Consider the following 22,955-nt stretch of genomic DNA (forward strand, 5'->3'; position numbering starts at 1 on the left):
TACCAGCACCACACCCAGTTACAACAGCAAGAGTTCAGCATTTCAGTCTGGAAGATTTATATAAACTATAACACATTGATAACTGATATTCACTGGCAAAAAAAAGGACACTGACCCATAATTAAACAAAGGGAAAAATATTTTATTGGGTTATAATTTACAGAGGATGGGGAGAGGAAAGGCAGGGCAAGAGGAACAGGCATTTTTTTCCCTTCATGTTTCTGTATTCTGTTGCGACTGCTCTTTTTGATTTTGTGTTTGAATACTTAGCTCCTCGTCCAGACGCTCTTTAGCTCGTACCACCTGGAAACAAACAGTAACAGCAATGACCGACAGAACAGGACAATACTTGTAAAATACATAACTATACGATAGTTTACTCACAAAAAAGAGGTACAGCTGATAAATTAACATAGTAACAAATACAAACTTGAAGTCACAAGGCATACTGGAAAAATCTTACATTTTTTACAAATGTACCAATGCTGCCACAAAGACTATATAAGGGCTGGTATAGAGAATTAAACTACTGGTTTAACTGGTGTATCATATTTGTTTAGGAATAAAACTGCCTCAGTTCCAGGCTGAATAATGCTGTGCTCAAAAATGCAGAACACATCTAAACTTGAAAGGTTTCTACCTTTATTTCATTATTTTTTTCCACACAAGTTTTTAAATTTAAGTTACAAGCTCCACATTATAGGACAGCATTAGTATCACAAAGATTGATTTTTTTTCCTTTTTCATCCTTAATGTCCCAAAAAATCAATATGGAGGTAGAACATTGGGACAGTACTTAAATAACCTTTTAAAATAATACTAGTGATATTACATAATAACTGTAAATAGCATGAAGTAACACGTGTAGTATGTGAAGATAAAGAATACTTACTTTAGATTGTAGATAAAATGACCCACCAACTGACTTGTCATTGACTTTAAAGAGGTGCTCGTAGTTCTAGAGGACAGAAACAGGTAACAGCATTTCAGTTTCATTCTATCCCCGCCCCCCCAAAACACACATTTACAAATTTTTATAACTGGTAAATGTAAACATATGGACCAAACACAAACCAAATAATTTTAGGCCAACAAAATTGCAGATCACTTGTATTGACGTAGATGACTAATATTTTAATATACAGGTGAAACTAAAAAAATGAGAATATCACAAATTTTCAGTAATTCAGCTTAAAAATGGTAAACTATTATATAGACTCATATGTAAAGTGAGATATTTTAGGCATTTATTTGTTATAATTTTAATGATTATGGCTTACAGCTTATGCAAACCCAAAAATCAAAATCTCAGAAAATTAGAAGTGTGAAAAGGTTCAATGTTGTAGCCTCTAAGTGCCACTCTAATCAGCAAATTAGTCCAAACATCTGCAAAAGACTCCTGAGCATTTAAATGGTCTCTCAGTCTATTTCAGTAGAATTCACATTCATGGGGAAGGTTGCTGACCTGACAGATGGGCAGAAAACCAACACTGACACTCTCCACAAGGAGTGAAAGCCTCAACAGGTAATTGCAAAATAAGTTGGATGCTCTCAAAGTGCTGCCTCAAAGCACATAAATAAAAGGCTGAGTGGAAGGGAAAAGTGTGGAAGAAAAAGGTGCAAAACCAGCAGGGGTGAACGCAGCCTGGAGAGGATTGTCAGGAAAAGGCCATTTAAAAATGTGGGGGAGCTTCACAAGGACTGGGCTGAGGCTGGAGATGGTGCTTCAAGAACCACCACACACAGACAGATCCTTGACATGGGCTTCAAACAAAACATCAGAAGCGTCTTACCTGGGCTAAAGAAAAAAGTGAACTGGTGTGTTGAGCAGTGGTCCAAAGTACTATTTTCTGATGAGCATATTTTGCATCTCATTTGGAAATCAAGGTCCCAGAGTCTGGAGGAAGAATGGAGAGGCAACAGTCCAAGACACTTAAAGTGCAGCGTGAAGTTTCCACAGTCTGTGTTGATTTGAGGGCCCATATCATCTGCTGGTGTTGGTCCACTGTGCTTTATTAAGTCCAGAGTCAATGCAGCTGTTTACCAGGAAATTTTAGAGCACTTCAAAGCTGTTTGGAGAAGCTGACTTTATTTTCCAGCAGGACTTGGCACCTGCCCACACTACCAAAAGAACCAAAACATGGTTCAATGACCAAGGGATTACTTTTCCCATAGAAAATCTGTGGGGCATTGCCAAGAGGAAGATGAGACACATGAGACAGAGCAATGCAGAAAAGTTGAAGGCCGCTTTTGAAGCATCCTGGTCTTCCATTACACCCCTGAGGTGCCACAGGCCGATAACATCCATGCCACCCCGCATTGAGGCAGTAATTCATGCAAAAGTTCATATGCATGACAATGGTCAACATTTCTGTATTCAAAATAATTGGTTCTATTGATTTCATGTAATATTCTATTTTTCTGAGATTATGATTTTGGAGTTTTCATAAGCTGTAAGCCATAAGCATCAAAATTATAACAAATAAATATCTTGAAATATCTCACTTTGCATGCAGTGAGTCTATATCTTAGTTTATCTGGAACAAGTACATTACATGTACTGTTTGTTATTGTTTGTTGCAGCTGACGTGCCAGTAATGAAGTTATTTTTCTGATAAAACATCAAGCTGCTGAGAGTTTTCTGTGCAACTGAGTGATGGAGCAACATTGTTAGATGACTAAGAATTAAGCTGTGTTTCATCATACTCAAAATAATTTCATAACATCACATTTTCAAAATGGGATACCCATATTTACTTAGGATTGATTAAACAAACTGCAGAATTATAACATAAATTCAGAAATAAATGCCCCACCATATGCAAACAAAGCAATACACAAAGCTACTGGATATTTATTTGTTTTTTTTGCTAGTGCTGCCGTAATAACTGGTACTAATGACAATTAAAGAGATGCTATGACCTCTATGCAAACACAAAGCTGGAGTTTCTAGTGTTACAAAGGTCAATCTGTACAGATGACCATGGTTACTTAAGATGAACACACGCAACCTGTCGTAGACATGATGTTCAGAGTTTTAAGGGCATTAGGAGTAAAATAAAATAAAATAAAAGACATCACAATGGAGCCTGGTAATAAGTAAACCACTTTTGTGACAATAAAGATCCTAAAATGACTCCACTAAGCTCCAAATTTTGCTTAGTAGTACAGGCCAAAAGCCATATTATGTACTGGAAAAGAATTAAAGACTCTGTTTCTACCTTCTGAATCTCCTCAGGGGTGAGTGTGGAAATATTAAGTATCTGCTGAGCCTCCTGTAGGCTCATTCCAGTGATGCTAGAAGCTGCAGCTGACTGCTGACCAGTACGGCCCCTAGCCCGCGCCGCTGCTTGACTGGCTGTGTGGCGGAAAATACAACACAAAACATACATCCTTAAGTAATATGATGTCAGCATGTTGGTGTTAGTGCTTCATCCTGAGTCTGATGCATCTCAGTACCAGTAATAATTGTTAACATTTAAATCAAGTTCATAGGACAAGAAAAAGTCAAACTTGTAAGATTTAAATAAAAAAACTTGCGCCAGAAAATGTTTGGCATTTTAACACATGAACAAGTGATCAATCAGAAAAACATTTTTTTGCTTTTTCTTTTGTCGTGAGCCATACCTGCATATTCTTGTTGTAAAGCACGTGCGAATGCTCGCCCTACCACCTGAAATCCCATCACTACAATCTGTGCAAGATATCTAGCCTGTAAGGGATTTAAAACACATACAGAGTTAATATCAGAACGCATCAAGAGGCCAGGGGTGATATGACTTTGGCAGGTGACATATTACGATATCAGTTAAATCAAAATAAGTATAATGACGCAAGGCATGGAAGCAGTACCGAATACCTTATCTAAATTACTTAAACGGTTCCGCTCATACGTCTTGCCTTTTGGCTTGATTCTCAATTTGCATCCTGCGATAGCAGTTCCTCTGTTAATCAAATTAAAGTAAGAAGCAGTTTATCTTATGTAACGCTGCTAGAAAAACGGTGACCTAAGGAAAGATCTTTAGCTCTAGCTTATGCTAATGCTAACAGAGGCGTTGTGACTTAAAAAAAAACAACTAAAGAATTAATCTTACCATTTTGTGATATTATACAGCTTCCGCTGAAAGTGTGCGGCTTCTATTTTCACACATGCACACTGAAGGTTACTAAACGGTCAAAGTTCAAGGAAGCAACGAAAACAAAGAAATTCAGCCTCTTTGAACGTCATATTTAGCACTGACACCTGCTGGCGAGGAGGTCTAACTGCAGAGTCGGTCCTATTGCGCACACTAGAACGACACATGGATAATTGCCGAGAGAACACACGCATACACTGGGAGAACACGCAAACTCCAAACAGAAAGGCCACTGTTGGAACCCCCAGCTCCAGCAAAGGCTGCGGTGCTAACCACCACAACACCGTACACCCCATATTTAAAATAAAGTGCTTTAAGATATATAGAATAACTTAACATATAAGGACACAGTTTGACAAAATTTGTTCTTCAAATTAACATTAATTTAATCCATGCAATGAACAAATTTCCTTATTTAAAAAATATAGACATACATTTTTCTGTCCTCCTTATACAATAGTTCCTAATGTAACAGGGTGCAGATTAAAAGAACATGGCTATTCCTTGAGTTTGTTTCAAACACAGTATTGTTTCCTGTATTTCCTATGGTAAGTTAACACAAGCACAAGTAGCACTGATTTTAAAAAATGTTTATTGCAAGACTATATTGAAAAACAGTCCACGAGCCATTACTATAGTGAAACAGAAACACAACACTACTGTACTCACTGTATAAAAAGAAGGTTCTTATTAAAACAAACCAAGTACATTTGATTCAAATACAAGACAGCATGGCCACTGAGAATCACAAGCAGATAGAGTATACAAAAAAAAAACCCTGATGACACCCAATATACATGTGTTCAACATGACTTGCACAATCATGCATGGCAAAGTCATCTGTTTCATCTCTTTTCACTGGAGGGCATAGGTAAATTCTGATGAATCAAACCTGGATTACTGATAATAGTGCTGTAGCCCTGAGTAGAGACTACATTATGGCTGTTAATGGCTTCATTGTAATTTATTAATACTGTACTGCTCTCTTGTTAACACCATGATTACTCAGTAGCAGTTAAAATCAGATAATAAAAATGAGCATATTTTATTAGGAATATCGCCAAAACCGGCTGGACACTACTGGTTATGAACTGTCCAGCAAACCAAAAGAAACAATAATCTCAAAGCATAAAAGGCCCCTCTTTAAAAACTCAAGACAAAGTTGGTTTGGCTTTCAGTGTATAAAAACTATTTTTTTTCTTTCTTAAATCTTTGATCCTTAATTATACAACAAGATGGCAAAAGATGAACCAAATGTATCTGGTACAAACATACCACATAATCAAGTTAAAATTGCATTTAAGTTTTATACTGGCTCATAAAGGAAAGCTAACACAATGCCATTGTCATGAGAAATTCCAGTTCATTGGCAAACATGAACATTGGTAACCCTGTTATATCATGAATGTGTTTTTGCTGCTAAAGCTTATACACTATATTTTTTTTATTTAGATTTTTTAAAGCAAGAAGTCCCATTGAGATATAAAACCTTTCCAACAGTTACCTGACCAAGATAACAGATGCACAAACAAGCAGATTAAAACATGTTACAGTAATTGTGTGTATTGTCTAACCGAACTGGAAGACAAGGCTTTTTTTTTTTTAAATCAGTTGTGCATAAAATGAAGCCATTCAATAAAAACAACAAAATATTTGTTGTGTTGCATTTTTTAAGGACAGAACCATTTCTGAGCATGCTCTTAACACTGACCAATAAAAAATGGAAGCAAAGATCATCTGTGGAAGTAAATGTGCACACACACATACCACCTTTGTACACTGTTACTCATAATGTGACATCCTGATATCTACAATAACCAGAGTTTCTTCTTTATAAGAGGACAGTCCAGTGTGCAATATTTAAGCTTGAACAATGACCACACACCACAGAGAACAAGAGAAGCTAAGTCAAAATTCTGATCCATTATTTGAAATTTTAAGTGAAACTCATGATTAAAAACTGAACTGTTTATGTATCTAAAACCAGAAGTATTATTGCTGTGACTGACTGCAGTTTTATTCTCCTAAAACTATCTACAACTAGAACTGTTAGCTACCAGAAATAACATCACTAATAATAACATGAGTTTTGTTGTAAGAACTTGTCAGTTGAGTTTGCTTTTTATATAGTGAATATTTAGATTATCCTACTTTTATATATAATATGTAAGAGACACAATTTTTTGTTAAAATTAATATCAACTAGATGTGAGGTTTGATTTTTTTTTAACTTAGTAGGTATAATACTAAAACCAGAAGGTGTCAAACAAGGTCATTATGATTTTTTTTAAACACAGTTCTTTTATTTATTTTTAACCTGAACATTTTGGGCTTTCACATTGTGCAACATTTTTGTGTTTAGTAGGCTGTAATGTTCGCTGATGAAGCTCAGAGGTTGCTTAGGCGGCAACAACACACAACTTGTTCTCTCCACTCAGCTGTTGGCACCATGACTGAAGCAAAAAGCAGACGTCTTCTTTAATCATCCTAAATCACAAGGAAATCAAAGTTAAAAAAAACAAAACAAAACAGAAAAAGGTAATACAGATTGCGTAAAACTCCTCCTCACTAGTCTAACAGCACAAAAATGGTTATCAAACTCTTCACATTTTTATACTTACCCATTCATCTTCTTCAACCCCCTGGAAGGACTCCTGTGGCAGCGGGTCATCCATGTTCCCCAGCTTGGCTACCATGGCACTCAGCAGCTGCATTATACAGACACAAAGTAAGGGTCAACATAACAGTCAAAGTCCTTTTTTTTAGATACTACTGCATGTGCACAATGGTTTTAACTTAATCTAGCTAATTTATCTGAAGCAGGATAAACTGAAGAGATACATCATAGACAGAAACAAGAAATATTTCAGCTTTTCCTCACCTCCTCTTTTTTCTGTTCATCAGTTTTTTCCTCCAGGTAAACCGATGAGGGCAGGTATTTTCTTACTGGAGCCTCTTTGGGGGCCTCACTCACTGTGGAAAACACACACGCACACACACACACACACACACACACACACAAATGCTCTGCATAAAGGAAAACAACATACCAGAACATGTCCAGTGCAGACATGCAGACTGCAGAGAACGCATCTTGATTTAGACTGAGAGCTAGATAATGCCACATGCTGGAGTCTGAACCTGGTGTCATGTCTTTAGGCTTCAGGCTGATCTTTTTGTGTTGGCCGTTAGAGCCAGAGAGCCAGGCAGAGGCAGTCAGTGCAGGTTCCCACCACACTGCTGTGTCCGGGTACACGTCATCCTGGAAAAACTCTTTCTGGAATCACAAATTGGATAAACAGAAAGAGTAATGCATTCTGTTAATCCAGAATACCCACCAGGAAGAATGGTAGGCAGTGTTCCCATTCAACCACAGGAGGGTGTAGTTGGCTTACTTTGACCCGTGGAACTTTAAAGGCCACCGGCTCTATGGTCGTCTTGGAGAGCATCAACCCCACAGCTATTTCTACATCTCGCACGTTGCACTCTGTTTTTGGCAGAAAGGTCAATCCCTGCAGACAATAAACCTAGTAAGTTATTATCTAATTTTTAAAAAAATAAAAGCTTAAAGCTCATAAATGAATGACCTCCAACACTTATACCAAAGCACATCAATGTCTATATATTAAGATGAATTAATAGGAGGGAATCAGTCTGGTACCTTATGAGGCTCAGGGGAGTTAAAACTGCTGCATTCAATGAAGTATGGATCTTCAGGGACTATCTCATAAATATGCACTCTGGTATCACCCTGAAGACAAAAAAAAAAAAAAAAACGTCACACAGATTATAATAAATTAATGTTTTGTGAAATTTGTGTAACAACTGTAGTGCATCTCACAACTAAAAGATATATAGTGTCATGTATTTACTTTTCCAGTGAGAATGACAATGCTGGTGTCAGGGTCATAGAACGGGATAAGCGTTGAGGGGGAGACGTTTACGGGAGTGCTGGCTATTGCCCCAGAGGACAGGGAGCCAGCTGAGTACAGGTAGAGTCCTCTTTCGCTGCGACTAGGAAGAGGACAAGAAAGATCAGCTGTGAGGCTATGAATGGCCTACTGATGCATTAACAATGGTGAATTACCATCATTAATATTAGGAGGGTCTGAGCACTCTGGTCTTGATGCATGGTTTAATAAATTAAGACAGCTTTGAATATGGTGTGAGAAGGCCCCAAAGCTTCCAAAACAGTCAGCTAAAGTTGATTCATCCTTGCTTGTTGCTTTAGGAAACAAATTCCTCATTACTTCCAGTACCTGTCAAATCCTGACACCAGCAGGTACTTGCCATCACACACCCAGACCACACGAGCTCCCCTGTGGCCTTCAGGACCTGCGCCTTCCTAGAAAAACCCAGAAAATAACAAAGACGTGTGTGAGAAAGTTAAACATGGAAAACTAAATACAGTATTTGTTCTGTGTAATTCAGCTGCACTGTAATGTAATGTATCTTCTCTGATAACTTGTTTGTAGTTCATTGCTTTTAAAAGTAGCATAAATTCCATAAAACAAAACAATTCTTTGTCCTTAAAGAATTGTTCAGCAGGATAATACTTACTTTCACTTTTTTTTCCTTAAAGCTGCAGTAGCATTCCTATTTAAGCATTTTTAAGCAACAAATCAGGGGACAAATATGGTCACACCTTAAAATCGAGTCATACATACTTGGACAGGTGCAGTGGACTTGCGAGGGTCATAGATGCGAACTTTTCCATCTTTGCAAACTGTGGCCAGGAGCTTGCCATCTGGGCTCCATGCCATGCCAAACACCTGGCAGGGACAAGAAGAAGGAACCAGAAGGAAGTTAGACTTGAAATTCATCATGTTTGTGATATTCTTCTGCTCCTTGGTTGAGTGAAAGCTGAGCTACTATGGAATCAAGAACTTTTCTTTAATACTTGTATGGGTTTTCAATCACCCACCTGGTCCTGGTGTCCAGTGAGAAGTTTGACCTGTTCTCTGCTCTCCAGGTTCCACACTCTGACTGTGAGATCATAGGATGAAGATACAAGGAGTCCACTGGCCAGAGGGTGAAACTTAATGGAGTAGATCTTCTCTGTGTGGCCTACAAGGAATCACAGCAGCTGCTTAACTCTTGTCTTCATCACCTTCTCACGCAGCCTCTTAAGCACACTCATTTCTTTTTTAGGTTACTTTTTAAAAAAAATTCTAGAACAGCAATTTATACATCATGAAACAGTTAATTCACCCTTAACTTTTGCTGCTGAGGCACAATACTTTGCTATTACAAATTAAATAAAAATAGCTGAGTATTGAATCTTTCAGTGTGCTTCCCATAGAGTTTGTCCTACCTTGCAAGATGATCTTGGGCTCAGTTATAGTTTCTTTCAGCCCGCCCTCTGGTACCTCCCACACCCGAATCTTAGCATCATCACCAGCTAGTGTGCACAGAGAGGAAACAATCATGTGAAATATTCACTCAGTAAATGACATATATAGAATATATCCCATTGTAAAATGACAGGCAAACAGAACAGTACGTTTAAACTACAACATGTCATAACTAAAAAATAACTTTGTACATTAACTTAACACAAGTTTACATCTTTAAATGTTTCATAAAAATCCATAACAGTTGGGATGAAATCAAACATGGAATTACTCACCCACAGCAAGTCTGCGTGTGTCAAAGGGGTCCCAAGAAAAGTCGGCCACGTTTACAGAGTTTTGAATGGTGGGTATGGCTGTTTCTGGTAGTCTGCCGGGCTGAGAGCGCTGGAAAGAGAATTAAATTCAACCCAAAGTGATTAAGTATCAACACTGCTGTGTTTTAAAGCTGCTGCTGTACCTCAAATATAGCAATCTGGCCACCAGAGATGGCGAGGGGCACTGCCACACGTTGACGGTTGACACAGAAGCCATCACATTCGCCAGGTGTAGTCAGGTTGAGGTCACGAATGTTGGTGATGTGTGTGTCGCGGTGCATCACGGAACCCTGGATATGACGGAACTTGGACGTTGGCCCTGGAAAAAAGGGAACTTTACATGGTTTGCCTGGAAAAGGAAGCTTATTCTAAAACTGCTGACACCAAATAATTTCTGAGATATTTCAGATGTGTGACATCTTACCCAGCAGGCTTTGTATAGCTTTGACACTCTGACTAGGACTGGGACTGGGGAGAAAACCTGAAGAGAGACCGGAGGTGGAGGAGGGAGAGCGGGACGGGGCAGCGCTGCTGCTAGGAGTGCTTAAAGGACTACTGGAAGTGGAAAAGCCATGAGCCTGGTCCTACAAAAACAGATGGGTGACTGACGTATTAACTTCTTGCCTTCACAGCCAAGAACATAAAACAAGCATGAATAGTAAGATCAAAAAAAGAAAAAGAAGGCCAGGCAATATAAATGTGATTCTCACTTCTTTGCTCCCACCACTGGGCAGTTCCTTCTTTCCAGGTGTCTGTTTCGCTGGTGGTTTGGGCCGTTTGTCTGGATGGAGGCTAACTCTTTCCACCTGAAGAACACAAAAAGTTTGAGCCATCTGCAGAATACAGAATGAGTAACTTTTTGAGAGCGGAAATGTGATACCTGCTTGTTCCCTCCCTTCCACCACTCCTCAGCAGACATGGCTGGATTTGTTCCCACTGTATCTGGGTAAAGGTCCTCGTGAAACTCCTGACCTGAATGCTGGGGGACAATACATTGCAGGCACAAGTGCATACATTAAGATATTGCTCGAGTGAGTCACAAACATGTTGTATGTGTGTGTGGCCATGAGTACAACCTTGCGAGGGACTTGGTAGCTGACTGGCACTATACAGCTGTCTCTCAGCTGAAGCACCCGCATGACTTCACAGGACATTACATCCAATCCCAGCTTGGGTACCATGGCAACTCCTCGTGTTGAGGCTTCTGTCAAACAGTGGCTCACTATAGACATGAAATACAAAGGGGGAAAAAAAAGAATGACAAGCAATAAATATCATTAGGAGAGCTTTAATAATATCTGCGCAAATAGAAAACAAGACAAGCTTTACCTTGAGAGAGGAAGGGCTCAGAGGAAGAGACTTCAAAACAATCAATCACAGTGTCTCCCTATGCAAGACAGAAAATTATTAAATTAATTTCCAATACTTAACATTCACCAAAGTTATCATAACACAGAAAACAAAAAGGACACTGATTCATGGCTTACCATGCCAGCAAGTAGAAGCAGACCAGTGTCCTCATCAAACAGTGGTATCAGTGTCCTGAAAATAAAGAGACAAGAGATGGAGACTGAATATGACATTTAAAAACATTTACATATTTCTTTTAACACAGGATGTCACGGGTTCTGGTTGAAGTTTTACTTAAGGGCCACTAGATGGTGGAGTATGCTCAGTTTTAGGCTAAAAGAGAAAACAATGTGCCTGAGCACATCTTGTTATTGAAATGATAGGAAAATTTAACAAATTTTCTCAAAGTCAGTTCATGAAGCTGTTTCTTTCACCATTGGGGAAACTATCAAAGCAGAGCCAACAAGGAATATGATGTACATGTACAGAACAAGAAAATAAATGTTATATTTTCAAATTAGCATTCATTCTGCTGATAGCTGGTTTGATTTACAGATGTTTTGATTAGTCGACATGTTGTTTTGACCAATAAAGAGTCCAAAATTAAACAGTATTCCTTTTATTGCATAAACCCAAGAAACATAAGAAAACATAGACATTGAGAGGCTACAGGTAGCTGGTTTTGGTTGTCACAGGATCAGTGGAGTAAACTTTCCAGATCTACCTCAAAACCTCACAAACGCAAGCCTAAACAAGTCCACAGTCACCTGCCTCTCATGATATGAATAAAGAGGATTGAGGGCTGCAGTATTCAGGGGCTTATAGAGGAAAGCACAATTGGGTGAAATATGAAAACCTAACAGGAAATACTTACACAAACATAAGCTATGCTGGCAAATCTCTTCTTAAACGTCTTGTAAACTATTCTACAATCTTTCCTGTCACTGAGAGTAGCAACAGTCAGCCTTTGGTATGATTTTTCCATGGCTAGTCACAGTTGGAACAAGAGCACATAGAGTGGAGGCTGACCTAACCACTTCATATTAAAGGCCAGACATAGGCTGACTGAAGTGGAAAGAGGCACTTCCAGTGATTAACTCATGATGACCTTGTGTAATAGTACTTTTCTAGGGGATTGCCGCTTGAAACTGACAGCATGGTGATGTAATGCTCCAAATATGACAGTATAATGACAGACTCGAGTTTGGGTATGTTAGATGACAATGCACGGTGACACGCAAGGGTTCATGTATGTGCTTATGTCACTGTGTCTAAAGTAAAAAATGGGTGGCTGAGCAAATCACACAATATCTGGATAACAGTCCCTTCCCTCTCCATCCAATGAAATTTGGCTTCAGCTAATTGCTTTCTCATAGAAAAGATAAAGGTGGTACTGTTGGCGCTGTATTTTTGGATGTCAAAAAAGCCTTTGATACTGTTAGCCATAGAGTTCTCCTGTCCAAATTAGCTGCCAACAAGTAATTTGTTCATTCCCTAAAATAGTTAGAATCTTATCTTTCAAACTGCACTCAGACAGTACAAATTAATAATTACCAATCTAATGTTCTTGGTTTGTCTACTGGCATTCCACAGGGATCTATATTGGGCCCTCTTTTGTTTTGTGTATATTGATTTGACATCTATGTGCCCTGATGCTCATATGCAAATGTATACTCTATGTTTCATGGTGCCACGAAAACAGAAGTTGCTGCCAAGCTTACAAAGTGCATAGTTATTGTTACAACATTGCTGAGGCAATGCTGTCTTCAGCTAAATATATCAAAAACAGTTGGCATGTTCTTCACAAAAACATATGATGCTTGTGCAGACCGAGATGTCTTTGTGTCTGGAGGGCAACTACAGATTGTAAAAGAATTCAAATATTTCAGTATTCTGATGGACTCAAATCTGGACTCAAATCATTTGTAAATGGGTCAAAACTAGTATTGCAAATTTCAGATTCTTACGTAATTCAGTGTCAGCTGAAGCAACTGAACTAAAGTATACATGCATTCAATGATTTTCTCACACATGAATTATTGTTTAACAAGCTGGTCACATAGCCAGACACATAAAAAGACAAAAAGACAAAACAATTTTTGTGTTGTATTTGTAGCATTGTAATGTATAATCCTAAGGAAATACGGTCTTATGGATTGGGAAATTGTAATTAAATATGGAAATGTAGGTTTTCTTTATAAAATCACACATGGTTTAGCTCCCCCTCCTCTTGGATCTTTAGTTACCATTAGAACCAGTGCAAATCGAATCACAAGGGGAGTCTCAAAAGGGGATTGTGTTATTCCACTAAAGAAAAGTGCCTTAGGACAGTGGTTTTTTTTTTTAAAATATGCTATGTTCCTGTCCAGTCAAATAAAAATAAATAAATATGCTAAAGAGGAAGAGAATGTGACTGCGTGTCACCAATGTTTTTGTATGAATCTGAACTGGCTTCTTTTTAAGTTATTGCATTATCTATTCAGTTGTGAGTGACAGTGATGTTGTATCATTTTCTTTTTTGTTTCTTGATACGTTTTTCCAGTTAATTTAGCTGTTGGAAATGCCCCAGACCATTATTCAGTCATGTGTGAAGTCTCAAGTACTTCACAGCCATGGAGTCATTGAGTACTTAATTCATGTGATGAAGCATTGTCCTGTAGAAGGATTGTGGCCTCATTACATGAAGCAGGATCCTCCAGAAAATGTAAACAGAAATGATCAGGACTAACATACTGTAAGCTAAGGCTGACATTGTTGAAGTTTTGTCTTCATTTGTTTCTTTTTTTTTATTTTTTTTTTTTATCATATTTCAACATAATGATACATGGATATTGTTGTCAATGGGATGGCAAGCATGTGTTCTTACAGAATAAAATACATTATTTGTTTTTATTAAAATGGTTTGGATTTTGGTTGTGGATGTGATGCAAAGAGGTAAGTGTTAGTTGTAGTGTGTATTTTAATGTTAAACATGTGCATACAATGTTGTTCAACAATGGCCCAGGATGTGTGAGTTGCCCATAAAGCAGCTTCTTTAAGTATCTTTAAACATCTCTCCCTCTATTCTATGCCTGAGAAGTCAGCGAGGGGCACCCATGCTTCGTTAGGCCGACTCTGTGTTCCCACATCCAAGTCAGTCCACAGGGAGTCCCTGAACACCTCCATTCCCATAACCCCTCCTCTCACTCCGTCCCTGCCTCAACAACACTACCTTGCTTGCGCCCTGAGCTTCCCCTGTGTCTACAATTCAAATTATTTATCCACATAGCCTTTACTCTCTCTGAGGTCTTATCTCTGTTTTTTCTCACAGTAAATTTACAAGTCAAACAGCCAAATAACAGGAGCTGAGCTTTATCGCTGATAGTGACTTCTGTTTATTCATGCTCCACCTCACTACTAGTCTGTTTCCCACACGGGAACACACATATACACATGCATGTGCATAATTATGTGCATGGATGTTCGAGCACTCTTGTATACAAGTGTTAATAATGCTGCTTAATGATGTATGGGTACACGCATTAATGGTGGTATGTTTTACTTACACATGGTTAAGTGTGAGACTGACTTTGTTAAGCAGATCTTGGTCATGTGGGCTGATTACAGATTAAAAGAAAAACTATTACAGATTTCATTCAGTAGAGCCTGCAAACAGTGGTTAGCCTGGCACACTAATCCACATAAGATCTTTATTCTATCTGGTGTGCAGCTAGAACAAAGAACCACACACACATGAAAACTTTATCCAATAATACTAGGAAAACAAGCAAACTAAGCAGAAAAAACCCAAAAAACTGAGACACAGAAAAGAATGAGAGAACAACAGAAATCACAACTAAGTCAACTCCTTGAAAGAGACTTGTCTCAGTCTTTCATTGCCAGACCCTTCTGCACCCACTAATGTCTTGACACCTCTCAAACTCCTCCAACACCCCGCAATGAGCCGCCTGATGCCCTAAAAATCCCTCCAGCTTCAGTCTGTCACTGGGCCTCGGCTAATATCAGAGCTTACACAAAACAGAAAGCAGAGCGAGCACGCCTCCTGTCTCGTCTGCCATCACCTCACACTGCCCTCTCACACACACACCAAGGAACATCATAAAATGACCATCTGCCCATGACAGCAGCCTTCAGCACAAGCAGATATGATGTGTATATTATTCTAGTGCGCATCTGTGTTCATGCATATGAGTCTGAACCAGCCCAGGTATATAATGATTATGAGAATGTGTTGTCATTTGATAATGCATGAGATAGTGTATGTCTTTGGAATTACTGACTATTGGAGGGCCAGAAAAATGGACAAGTAGAAGACAGACAAGTATAGAAATTGCGTGCATGTATGTGTAAATTGGGGAGGGGGTATAAATTGGACACATCTGCAGCTGGAGCTGGAGAGAAAATCAACAATATTAATTCAAAATCAAAATATTTAGAACATCATGAAAAAAGGTTTGGTACCCTTGGTTAATATTTCTATTACAGTGAATAGCCAAATAATTAAAACCTAATTTCATAATGGCTTCAAGTTAAAGATACCACATTTTGAGCAATATGACAATTTCTCCATCTTTTTTAGTGGATTTATAACTTAACAGAAAGGAAAGTTAGCAGATGGAAAAGTTCTGTCAGTATTTTGGAACATCTTATTTGCCAAGTATTACAGCTTGTAAATATTTTCTATAGCAGCCGTGAGATTTCATGCAAACAGACTTTTAGATCTGTTTTAGTTAAGGCTGTTTTGCTTCCACTGTTCTTTTGAATTTGGCCCAGACATGTATTATTTTTATTTAAGATGGGCAAACTAAGAAGAATATGACAAAACCTTCACCACATGCCTCTCACGTCCATTGTGGTTTTTGAGTTGTATTTTTAATCAGTCTGTGGGACTTTTTAAATTATTATTTTTACTATTAAAAAATACATTCAGCCCCCCTATTTCTCTGGAGTTGGTTCATGTAATCAGTTTTTTTCTTGGTCTTCTTGACCCCTACCCTGACCCTGTTAACTGCAATTTCCTAGATAAATTACAAACTGATAAACTAAACCCATGATTAAAATGTTAACATGAATATTTACTGTGCTGATTTATTTATTTTTTGTAATAAATTAATCTTACCTTCAGAAAAATTCTCAATTTTGAATGTATGTGTTAAATATTCAGAACATTCTTGCAGACAAACAAACATACAGATCTGCATTATAAGACAATTCCCTCCATTCTGCAGGAAAATGCACACATACCAACACACGCTACACTTGCTGGAACTAATACTCATCCAGTCACACTGATAATATCAGACACACACAGTAGTCTAATATACACAGCATAGATGGAGCTAATGGAAGCAGCCTGTAGTGGTATAACGTTATGGGTAGAGCTGTGACCAGATCAGTATCAGTCAAAAGGACCTTTCTCTGTCGTATAAGAGCACGACCTTAAGCTAGGCAACCCTTACTATTCAAAACACACACGAGACACCACAATAAGCTCCAGATGACAGGTAGGAGTGAGCCAGAAAGTAGAAAAGACAGACAGACCTTTGAGGAATATGAAACTAAAACAAAGATGTTCATTGTCCTCATTGCAAGTTTTGCTTGTTATTACAATATTTTAAGTTTAATAATGTAGATATTAGACAGCCTTCTGAGGAAATTTGATTTGAGATTTTGGGCTTTATAACTAAAACTGATTTGACAACTGACAGGAACAATCAGATCTGACCAGGTTTCTGAAGGGTGAGAAAAATTCAACTGGCTGCAATTACTAATATTCTTTTTCCACAACTTGTAGAGCACTTAGAGTGACTAGGTCCATTTTGCCTATTCCAGTTGTAGTTGTAAGAATTCTATTTTTTTAATCAGAAAAAGAGTTTTTAAGGAGCTCCAATTTTACCTTTTTGACTACTACAGTGAGATGACGTTTTCTGAAGAAGTGTGAAGTTTACTTTACTTGAAACTTGTCAAAAAGGTAAAATTTCAGCTCCTTAAAAACTGGGATCAAAAAGAATTCTTACAACAATTGTATGTACATAGAGTTGTGCACCATTTTTACTACCTTTCTCTCAGTCACATTGCTCTCTATGGTTCTTTATCAGTCCGCTAGTTCTGTCATTTCAGTTGGTAGAAGTAAGTGAGTGGTGCAGCACTATCACTGAAGGTGAAGGGTCTGCTGAACTGTTAACTCGATCAGGTCACTTTATCACTCCTCCTGCAGGCCTGCAACTTGTCCTGCAGACAAACTGCCTTTGCTGTCCTGCTGCTCAGTGGTTACTGTTTTTAGAGTGAATATAAAGCCAGAGCCATAAGATAAGATTTTGATTATCACAACAAGAACAAACAAGCATTTAGGGTTTAAAATAAAACTGGTCTGCAAATAAAAGATGATTACAGTGTCAAGGTCTGACTTTTAATGTGCCAACTAGGACCTAACTTGTGTAGCTAAAACAAGTCCAAACATACTGAGCAGCACTCAGACCACACTTTTGGCACATCGAGTTTATTGAACCTTTTCCAGCTGCTATCTGGTGAGAGGCGAGGTACACCCTAGACAGATGGCCAGTACATCACAGGGCCTTCTGGCTCTTATCGTCTCCAAAAGTAGAATAGGAGACTGGGCCTTCAGTTATCAAGGACTGATTAGACTGAACTGAAATATAATTAATTTCAGTTCAGTCTAATTAATATGAGCAGGATTGCACTGGAAATTATTTGATGTATGTTTTAAGTTACTTGAAATGACTTTTTGTTGTGAACTGGTGTTATGTACTTAAGTTGAATTTGTTTGAGTTGTAGTGAATAAACAAAGTTATTTAGGTTACTACCCCATGAAAAACTACAAACAGTAAAACAAATTATTGGTTTGCTCAACCCAGAGAATCACTAGACTGGTTAAGAAAAGAGCGACCAATACCAAGGATTTCTGTTAAAAGATAACCTCAATTCACAATAAAAATCGTCCAATCATTTTAAATGTAACATTAACAATACTGCAGATATGCACAATACAGGACTGATTATTATGAGATCGGTGATGTAAAAATATCATGTATTAAGAATGGTTTCCTATAACTAAGAGACATATCTCACATTTCAAAGTATGACCATAAAAGCACATGCCTTTGAGTTATTTTCATAATCACTATCTGATTAACAGTTCGTATGACCAACACATCCTCTATTTTATTCTTATGATAACCTTGCCCTCCTTCTATCTCTATTGTTTGCTGGGGCAGAACACACTCCTGTTTTAAAGAGTTAGACACAGCTAATAGTTTTATGCATACTTATGCTGCAGGTACAAGAGTTTTAACTCTGCCTCAGCAATGAAAGGGCTGGAGTGGAGTAATCCAGTGATATTAAATCAGATTCCTAACATAACAATGCAGAACTGTTAAACCAACCAGGCTAGTTTCCTGTACGCATGTGACTTGGAAAATAAGAATCTTGGCACGGTTAAGGAGATATGTGTATGAAATTATGGACAAGTATGTACATGATTATCTAAACAGTCAGTAAATGGTGAATTTACTATATGCATAAATTAGCATCATTAGAGCTCCACAGGCTGCACTCCAGAAGTTAAACTAAAAAGTAGAAGTAAAGATAGACTCTACCTATTCTACTACATTGCAACCAAAGAAGGCATTTGACGAAATATGTATAACTTGTATCCAAATAAGCTTTTGTTGACAGACTCAGCTCTGACGTGTGTTATATATACTCTGTAAACAGAAGCTTTGTTTGCACCTTCTACTGCATGGCCTTGTGGGAAAGTGTGAGAAAGGCAAAAAAATCATTTTAGTCATGCAGATGAAGTGGCATCCAGCGCAGCTATCAATTAATATTTTTGGTTAGTAGCAAAGTAGCTTTATATGTATAAACCTGGACAAGTAATTTACATGCCTAAACCTAACCAAACTGTGACAAATTCCACCTAAGTCCCACCTATTGTTTTTTTTCTTCTAACAGTAAATATCCCCCTAGATGTACCATCCTGTTGTTTCCAGTGTTTTTAAGAATAAACAAAAGTATTTTCTATACATCTACATATTAAAATTGCCAACAAATAAAAAGGCCTGTTATCCAAGTTTCAGCTAAATTTAGGATTAATAATAAGAGTAAATGAAAAAAAATACTCAAAAAACAGGGCTGCTTGTTATTAGATGACCCACTTCATTATTCATAGATCAGCAAGTGTTGAAAGAGGAAAAACATGCACTGAGGAGGATATGATAAATTCTCACATATGTATGGTCTGTAAGACTTAAATATAACATTGCTTGTGGTGGGGCTGACAGGATAAGCTCAGGAATCCTCAGCAGGCATTTAAATCAAGCTGAACAGTCAGTGAGAAATGAAATATCCTGAAGTGTGACATACTTTTTCCACTTTGTGTGTTTAATAAGTGTGCTGGGTCTTCCTGGCTAGCTACCTCCAGTAGCTAGTTCATTAGAAAAGAATTAAAATTGACGGACTGCGTTACTGAGAGGCGAAGAAAAGCCAGGATTGTAAGCAGAAGGACCAGCTGTGGCCGTGTCTGAGCCCCAGTGACGAGGCTCTCAGATGGGATGCCAAACGGCCCCCTCCCCTCTCTCCTTGATGCATGGGCCCCCTGTCAACTGGCACTCACGCATAAGAACATGTAGTGACACACAGGCACATGCATACATGAATGCTCAGGATTTAATTAAACTCTCTGAGGCCCACTTTAACAGGTCTGTAGTGCACATCTTACAGCCCCACAAACTCCCAATTCCATGCCAGTTACCAAACAAAAGAAATTTTGCAAGATTTCCTAGCAATGAATTCCCTCTTGTCCTCAAGAAACAGAAGAATACTTAATTACCATTACAAGTTGTCATCAGCATAGCTTCTTCCTCACACTGATACAAGCAGCTCCAACTATAGCTGCAAATCCTTTTGGTTATCACTTAGTAGGTCAAAACTATGAGCTTGAAACATGATCATTGGCACATATCACATCTTAACTAAATACCAAATATGTTACATTAAAACAACCCCGTACAATGTAATAGACAAGACAACTTAACACAGGCTGCTGTTTGGCCACATGATGGACGGCACATCTGTTTTACATGATGCTGTCATTAAAACTGAAAACCCCAAATTTTTATTTTCACAAGAGGAGACAGGAGGATCAAATCAGTCCTTAAACTGATTTAAAAGATATTTACACAGAGTTATCCAACACACATTGTTCTACTTATGAGATAAATGCAAAATAAATAAATAAATAAATAAAATAAAAATCTTGAGTCAATCTCTAAAATGAAATGTGTTAATATAAACTTAAAAATAGAAACACGCAGACCTTTAAATGCGTGGTAAACTAGTCCAGACTGGCTTAGTTATAAAACTGCCAGGTCACTGGTCATAAACTTGCAGGGGGGCTCATTTCCTCGACATTCAGGTCTGGGTGGGACTGAACTTACTGTAAAATCTGGGTGGGCATGAAGAAGCAGGAGTACACAGGAACTGTTGGGGAAGTAATAGTGTGAAAGTTGTGGTACGAAAAACAAACCTACCACATGTAGAGTTACTGCACTTAAAAAAACACACAAGACAGCTTTGAGGTTGATGACAAAAGTAAATAAGCAAGTGTACTTCCAGAGCAGGAACGTGTTGTAGTTTGTGCCCCTGATGAGTGCAATGTGTGTCTATATCTGTGAAGTGCTGATGGCTGTGCAGTCCTGGAAGTGATGCGTTCCATGTTAACCTCAGGGACCTGGCTAGACGACCGTTAAATGACCTGTCATCGGGGGCCTGGGAACCGTGAGCAGCCGTGACCACGTTAGAGGATAGAAGAAGATGCCGCAGAACACAGAAGGCAAAGGGGTCAGAGTCAAGACCACAATGACCCCTTAAGCTGAAACTTCACCTGTGCAAAGTCTGGTTTTAGTCATGTTTGCACTTTTATTTTGAACAAAAAGGAAGTAAGGAAATGTTATTTGCCCTCTTGAGTAGAGGAAGATGGATTTTTATGAGCTCAATAAAGTATAAATATGCTTTGATAAGCAAAGTGTCTGCAACCTGGGACAGATAAATTCAGCAAAATTTATAATTAAACAAGTTACATAAGTTATTATTTCACTTTAAAGACAAAAGAATCTCTTGATTATCTTTAAAGTGCATCAAAACTAGTTCTCCTTCCTCCCCCCAGCTGAATGACTAAATGCGGCTAGTTCCTTAATAAGACCTGGAAAGTTTGACGCTTCCACAGAAAATAAGCTCTTGGCAAACAGATATTATTTGTACTAACCTTGGTTGTAGGTAACAAAATAAACAAAATCATAACAGATACATGTCTTTTCATGTCAAAACACAGGTGCGTAAAAAGAATACCCCACATTTTTCCAAGGAGAAGCTCAGATTGAAAGACAAACAACCAAAACTCACGCAAATTTGAATTGCAGATATTATATCTCTGTGTATTTTCCACATTTTTTAGTTTATATCCTGCCACTTTGTGGTCCTTTTTGGTCCTATTTGTGATTGGTTTTGGTCAAATACTGTCATTTAGATGGTTTCGATCATTTGGCCATTTGCCAGTTATGTTTTTATTCATATCTCATGGATGACTTTAGTGATCATATGTCTATGTAAGCTCATTTTACATCAATGTCATATTTTGATATCTTATATATTTGTTAATCATTCTCGTCATGGGGAATTTCCATCACCCCGTGAATGCAGCACCACCGGCATGCAGCACAGCGTGCTTACGTTTTGACAACAAAGAACATGCCGTCGGTAGTGTGAGAATTCTTTAAAGTTTCCAAAAAAGACAGTTCGCTGATTATTTGTAATAACTGTTCCAAACAACTTCCACAAGGAGGGAAAAGTAGCATGAGCATCATTACTACAAACCTTATCAGTCAACTGAAACATAATTATCACTTCAATGGAGTTTTGAAAGCATATGAGGACGCCCGGGCTGCTACAGACTCAAAAAACTTAAAGCCAACTGCAAAGAAGCCACTGGGAATGACAGACATCCGTGTGGTGTTTGAGACATTCAAGAAATTTGCCAGACACGACCCACGGGCTAAGGCTATTGAAGATTTAATCATTTTAATTTTACCTTTATCTATCTTTATCAAGTCTTTATCTTTGCCCTTAGATTTGTCTTGAATGTGAAAGAGATAAAACTAGGATTCATGTAGTTAGAAAATAACAGGGTGGGAAGCCCTCACAGTATATCTAATTTAAAATTCAACCCATGTGAAATGAATACAACTATGACCATATCATGTATGAAATAATAGGCTGTTTATATCAGCAGATATAGTGGTGCTTAATTAAAATGTGCATAGCTTATTATACGTGTCAGTTGACCTTAATAATCCTCCTCATAAATTCCCTTAAATTCAAAAATAAACCACAAAACAGAAATGACATGGTCTAAATCTGCCATGGATATCTTGTATTGCATGGTAGGTTTTCTGCATACCAGAAATATAATGTAAAATTATTCATCAGGAGTTCATTCTTGAATCGCCCTTATTGATTTGGTCACTCCACATTGAGCATAGATTTCTAATAGCTAAACCAATCGCTGATTGAGTCGCTCCCAGATGCACACTCTATTTTTCCTACTGTGGCGAAACCACAACTCTGAACTGCTGCTACCCTACACTCACTGAAACACTCAGTAAAATCTACTATAAAAAAACAGTCCACCAATAACGATAAATGACTTACTGTCTTGTAAAAAAATTGTCCAGCTAAACAGTCTGTGGTCAAACGTAGATGACAGTATGGTGCTAAAGAGCAATATC

At 38.0% G+C, this 22,955-nt stretch overlaps 1 protein-coding gene across 3 annotated transcripts in view; it reads right to left on the reverse strand.

The window, feature by feature from the left end:
* Positions 1 to 121: 121 nt before the first annotated feature.
* Positions 122 to 22,955, reverse strand: part of LOC121628547 (mitochondrial import inner membrane translocase subunit TIM16-like) — a 112,935-nt gene continuing 90,101 nt past the window's right edge. The window contains exons 10-31 of one of the 3 annotated variants that reach the window (XM_041967637.1): positions 11,292 to 11,346; positions 11,134 to 11,191; positions 10,881 to 11,026; positions 10,685 to 10,783; positions 10,515 to 10,610; positions 10,229 to 10,388; positions 9,948 to 10,123; positions 9,766 to 9,874; positions 9,451 to 9,537; positions 9,061 to 9,203; positions 8,804 to 8,908; positions 8,396 to 8,481; positions 8,009 to 8,150; positions 7,798 to 7,887; positions 7,532 to 7,648; positions 7,278 to 7,413; positions 7,018 to 7,109; positions 6,758 to 6,844; positions 3,628 to 3,712; positions 3,222 to 3,358; positions 893 to 958; positions 122 to 303 (exon numbers count right to left, since the gene is read on the reverse strand). In XM_041967637.1, the coding sequence (XP_041823571.1) occupies positions 214 to 303; positions 893 to 958; positions 3,222 to 3,358; positions 3,628 to 3,712; positions 6,758 to 6,844; positions 7,018 to 7,109; positions 7,278 to 7,413; positions 7,532 to 7,648; positions 7,798 to 7,887; positions 8,009 to 8,150; positions 8,396 to 8,481; positions 8,804 to 8,908; positions 9,061 to 9,203; positions 9,451 to 9,537; positions 9,766 to 9,874; positions 9,948 to 10,123; positions 10,229 to 10,388; positions 10,515 to 10,610; positions 10,685 to 10,783; positions 10,881 to 11,026; positions 11,134 to 11,191; positions 11,292 to 11,346 (2,362 nt within the window). In that variant the 3' untranslated portion in view covers positions 122 to 213. Of the gene's footprint in view, positions 304 to 892; positions 959 to 3,221; positions 3,359 to 3,627; positions 3,713 to 4,094; positions 4,231 to 4,711; positions 6,624 to 6,757; positions 6,845 to 7,017; positions 7,110 to 7,277; positions 7,414 to 7,531; positions 7,649 to 7,797; positions 7,888 to 8,008; positions 8,151 to 8,395; positions 8,482 to 8,803; positions 8,909 to 9,060; positions 9,204 to 9,450; positions 9,538 to 9,765; positions 9,875 to 9,947; positions 10,124 to 10,228; positions 10,389 to 10,514; positions 10,611 to 10,684; positions 10,784 to 10,880; positions 11,027 to 11,133; positions 11,192 to 11,291; positions 11,347 to 22,955 lie in introns of those variants that run through there. The other 2 variants (XM_041967620.1, XM_041967628.1) reach the window with 2 other exon arrangements.

This window comes from Melanotaenia boesemani, chromosome 2 (assembly GCF_017639745.1).
Source record: "Melanotaenia boesemani isolate fMelBoe1 chromosome 2, fMelBoe1.pri, whole genome shotgun sequence".
NCBI classification, from domain to species: domain Eukaryota; kingdom Metazoa; phylum Chordata; class Actinopteri; order Atheriniformes; family Melanotaeniidae; genus Melanotaenia; species Melanotaenia boesemani.